The sequence below is a fragment of the Rutilus rutilus genome (assembly GCF_951802725.1).
Source record: "Rutilus rutilus genome assembly, chromosome: 3".
NCBI classification, from domain to species: Eukaryota; Metazoa; Chordata; class Actinopteri; order Cypriniformes; family Leuciscidae; genus Rutilus; species Rutilus rutilus.
Genome location: NC_140211.1, coordinates 2,877,361 through 2,882,528, shown reverse-complemented (window position 1 = coordinate 2,882,528; position 5,168 = coordinate 2,877,361). Strand labels below are relative to the sequence as shown.

General features: G+C 39.0%; 1 protein-coding gene across 1 annotated transcript; it reads left to right on the top strand.

Annotated features, from left to right (window-relative positions):
- Positions 1 to 1,035: 1,035 nt before the first annotated feature.
- Positions 1,036 to 4,567, top strand: LOC311288312 (uncharacterized protein). Its single transcript, XM_084405653.1, has 2 exons — positions 1,036 to 1,086; positions 2,649 to 4,567. Exons 1-2 carry the CDS (start codon positions 1,076 to 1,078, stop codon positions 4,222 to 4,224), a joined length of 1,587 nt encoding a protein of 528 aa, XP_084261779.1. The 5' UTR covers positions 1,036 to 1,075; the 3' UTR covers positions 4,225 to 4,567.
- Positions 4,568 to 5,168: the final 601 nt, after the last annotated feature.

Sequence of the window (5,168 nt, the reverse complement as noted above, 5' to 3'; positions counted from 1 at the left end):
AGTTGATCTGTTTATCTGAATATACTGTTTGTCATAGTTGTTGATATTCAAATGCTGATTCTTGATGTGTGTGTGTGTGTGTGTAAAAAAAAAAAAAAAAAAACCTTCCCGTAACATCACAGAGCTGTTGTAACCAATAATGTAAAGTTAAAGGGGTGGTTCGGGATTTTTGACATCGGACCTCATTTTTAAGTCAGCCTGGTTGTTATTCATCAGTGGAGACATTTTTTTTTTTAAATGATCCAGTCCTTATATTTGGATAGTTAGCCGATGCTAGGCTAGCGCGAGTCAATGGTATATGTTAGCCAGCCATTAAAAACCGTTTTACCCACTCCACAGTGCATCAAACGCAAATCAATTATAACACTAGACTATCGATGTATATGTCCGTTGAGAGAATAATGTTAGAAATCAAACTTACCTTTCATCTCAATGATCCTAAAGGAACTAGTTTCTCAGCAGCTGCGGAATTTTACTTTGCTCCGGTTAGTAATACGGCAAAAAGTAAACACAGGTAAATACACTTGCGTCATGTGTGTACCGGCTCACTCGGTTGCCTAGGTAATCAATATCACTCCGCTGCTGCTGTAGAAAAGGCTTATGATTACAGGGAACAACTTATAACTAATGCAATGTGATGAAAGGTAAGTTTGATTTCTAACATTATTCTCTCAACGGACATATACATCGATAGTCTAGTGTTATAATTGATTTGCGTTTGGTGCACTGTGGAGTGGGTAAAACGGTTTTTAATGGCTGGCTAACATATACCATTGACTCGCGCTAGCCTAGCATCGGCTAACTATCCAAATATAAGGACTGGATCATTTAAAAAAAAAAATGTCTCCACTGATGAATAACAACCAGGCTGACTTAAAAATGAGGTCCGATGTCAAAAATCCCGAACCACCCCTTTAACACATCACCCACAGTGTGTGTGTGTGTCTGTGTGTATGTGTGTGTGTGTGTGTGTGTGTTAAAGACCATCACCATCATATTCTGAGGAAACTAATAAATTATTTTGTTGTTAACAGACTGGAGAGTGACAGTGAAGGGGTTAGTTCAAGCAATCAGCATGAATTCCAGGTGAGTTGAAAATCAGGCTTGTAAATTATTTACTTTAAAAATCTATTTGAAGGCAATTAACTCTTTCCCTGCCATTGACCAAATTTTCCGTCATTTATGAAACAACACTTCCATGGCATTGAAATGTTGACCCAGGACAAGCTATATGACTGGTTTTGATAATCGTTCTAAATATGATCTAGACATAGTCTTTGACAAAAACATGTTTTTCGCTGCTTTTTGTTCAAAATGTTCCTTTTTTTAACCTGTTAAGCTGCAACCCCACTTTTGAAAAATCCCCAGAAATGGCATACCCAAACTGAAACAGATACAGTTCATGAACCCTTTGTACTAAAAGCACAAGTATGGTCTCATTTGAAAGCTGACACCTGGCAGTTTATTGTAAATGTAGAATTAATCATTGTCATAATGAAAAAAAATATATAGTTTTTGAACACTTTTTGTGAGAAACATTTTGATAATTTTAATGATAAATGGTCCCATCTGTTTAAAGGGATAGTTCACTTTGAAATTAATTTTTGATATGTTTTAGCTTACCTCAAGGGCATCCAAGATGTAGGTGTCTTTGTTTCAGCAGTAGTTTCAATTTTGATATTTTTAGGTCAAACCGTTCTTGTCTGTCAGTCATATAATGCAGGTCTATGGTCACTGTCTCAAAACTCAAGCACAGAGTCCAAATTAAAACAATTCCCCACGTCCAAATGAAACAATTCCCCATCATTAGTACACATTGATGGCCTACGACACGAAACGAGCAGTTTGTGTGAGAAAACGAACAGTATTTATATCGTTGTTATCTCTTGAAAACAGCACACATCCAAATGATCTGACGGCGCGGGCGGGTATAGATATATACATAGATGTCGCCTTGGCTACGGTTTCGTTCCAATGAACTGCAGTAGCCAAGGCGACATCTAGTGTATACATCTATACCCGCCCGCGCCGTCAGATCATTTGGACGTGTGCTGTTTTCAAGAGATAACAACGATATAAATACTGTTCGTTTTCTCACACAAACCGCTCGTTTCGTGTCTTAGGCCATCAATGTGTACTTACGATGGGGAATTGTTTCATTTGGACGATGGGGAATTGTTTTAATTTGGATTCTGTGCTTGTGTTTCGAGACAGTGACCATAGACCTGCATTATATGACTGACAGACAAGAACGGTTTGACCTAAAAATATCAAAATTGAAACTACTGCGGAAACAAAGACACATACATCTTGGATGCCCTTGAGGTAAGCTAAAACATATCAAAAATTAATTTCAAAGTGAACTATCCCTTTAAGTCAAATTAACTAATGCAAAAACACTGGCATCCAGCCATCTACTGTATATGTAACAGTAACATGGCAACATGTCATGAGAAGTCTGCTGACCTCAAGGTAAATATGAAAACCTCTTAAATGTAAAAAAAATGGTTTCTTTACATTATTATGTTCATGTATTTAACACATAATGTCTGCATTTTGGTGGGTGTTTATACTCTTGAATTCTTTCTACACAAAAAAATGTCTGCTTATATATTCTGATATTTGTGTTCATGTCTTCCACCAAACAGATCAACTCTGATTGATCAAGGTCCTCCAAAACAATATCGTCTACATACAGAGAGAAAAGTGCTTGATGATCATGGGAAAGTCAGAAAATGGACTTATAGGCACAAAGACACCAGTAAACGAAACAAAATTGTTCTGCTGGTGGGAGAGACCGGCGCTGGCAAGACGACTCTCATCAACACCATGGTCAACTACTTAATGGGAGTAAAGTTTGAGGATGAAATATGGTATGAAATCACAGAAGAAGAAGCCAGAGACCAATCAGAATCACAAACCTCTGAAATCACCATGTATGAGGTCTTTCCTGAAGAGAGTCCTATATCTCTCACCATCATTGATACTCCAGGATACGGAGACACCAGAGGACTGGAAAAAGATCTGGACGTTGCTTCCAACTTATCCACACTGTTTCAGAGCAATGATGGGGTTCGTGAAGTAGATGCCGTGTGTTTTGTGATTCAAGCATCTAAGAATCGTCTCTCGGACAGACAGCATTACATCATCAGTTCAGTTCTTTCTTTGTTTGGAAAAGACATTGTGAACAACATTGTGTTTCTAATCACACACTCTGATGGTCTGCCACCCAAAAACGTCCTCAGCGCCATTGATAAAGGTAAAATCCCCTGCAGACGAGACCACAGCGGCCAACCTGTTCATTTCTTATTCAACAACCGGCAGGCTGACGCCCGTCACAGTGAGAGACGTTACATCCGTGCTCAAAGAGACGCCTGGGAGGACAGCATAGACAACATGAAGCATTTCCTTCAGTCTCTCGAAGAAAAGAACAGAAGAAGTTTGGAGTTGACTTCAAATGTCCTGACAGAGCGCATTCAATTTGAAGCGTTTATTTGCAACTTACAGCTGCGAGTCGAAGAGAAAGAGTCAAAGAAGTCTGAAAAACTTCAGATCCAGGAGGTAATAAGACAAAACAAGGAAAAGATTGAGGAACGTAAAAACTTCAACATTAAATTCAAAAAGACTATAAAATTGAAGGTTCCCATTGAAAGCGCTTCATGGAAGCACAGGAAGGCGACTATCTGCACCGTCTGTGAGGAAAACTGCCATGAGTTTGACTGCTGGTGGGTTTCTGATCCCAGCAAATGTGAAGTCATGAAAAACGGCTACTGTACCGTGTGCACAGGGAAGTGCCATTACAGTAAACACGTCAAAGAAGACAAGAAATATGTCGTCAAAAACACAAGCTTGACGATAGATTTTGACGATTTTAGAAAGCAATACGAAAAAGCTCAAGTACAATCCAAGAGATTTTCAGTTGTAATGGATGATCTTGACAAAGATCTGCAGGAGCTTGAGGACCAAAAGTCAATACTTCTGTTCAATGCTTACAAGAACATAAAGCAGCTGTCTCAGATCGCATTAAAGCCAGACTCGGCCTTCACTCTTCAGCATCTGGACTGCTTCATCCCCAAACTGAGAGAGGCTGGGAAAAAAGACTGGGTCCGAGAGCTGGAGGAAATGAGGAGAACCGCTGAAGCTGAAGAAGCCAATAAGGATGCTCTGAGTTATCTGAAAGCCGGTATGGCTAAACTTTTCCTTGGTGAGCAATCACAGGTATAGTGATAGGGCAGGGGGCCCCTGAGGGCTAATCATTTAAACAATCATAAATGTTAATATAAACACACAGCAACATCTCTGCATCACCCCCTCTCTCATCATGCTTTTTCCACCTTGTCTCAGCCGCCTTTTGTTAAACATGAAGAGGAATTATCCGTCTGGTATGGCCGCTCGTCTTACTTTGTAAAAGCACAATAACAAGAAACTTCTGTGCTTTTGTAAAATAAAGAAAACAAACAGAATGCGCTTTCTGCCACTTCTGTCTCCGTGAGCTGGAGCACGTCTCAAAAATGTATGAAACTCCGCGTATAGGCTTACCTGGCTTACAGACATGAGAAATAAATCTTTGGATGCTTGAAATGTCTACTTTTAAACAATCTGATTTGAATCGGAAACTAATCTCTCCAATCTGTTAGTTCATGTTCTGTAATAATAAATGAGTATCATTACATTTTGGTTACTGGATGATAGCTTTATTTAACAGAAAAATGACAAACAGTGATTTGTTCACCATTGTGTTAATTCTGGTTGAGCCCGTATATATTTTATGTCCATCAAATTCCTGTTATCGCTTTTGCTTTTATGTCGATTACCAGTCTGTCTCTTTGTAAAAATTGTTAAATAAAGCAAAAATAAATACAAAAATATTTTTAATACATTGCAACTGCTTTTTGTCATTGGGTTTGTATTTCAGCCAAGCTATGTCCAAGTCAGCAGTCCTCCTTATCTTCAGGTTAGTGACAAATAATTAGTGAAAGGATGCAAAAAACACGCGTTAAATGCACAAATTGATTGTCTGTGAGGTCACAGGCGGAGCACCCTGAAGTATAAGAGGGTGCCCGTAGTACACATCATCAGTTTTTTTTGTCTCCAGGAGCTGTTTGTTTGTTAGCGCTATTGGAAAGTTTTCTTTCATCGAAGCAGAGACCAGGAGGCAGTTGGGATCG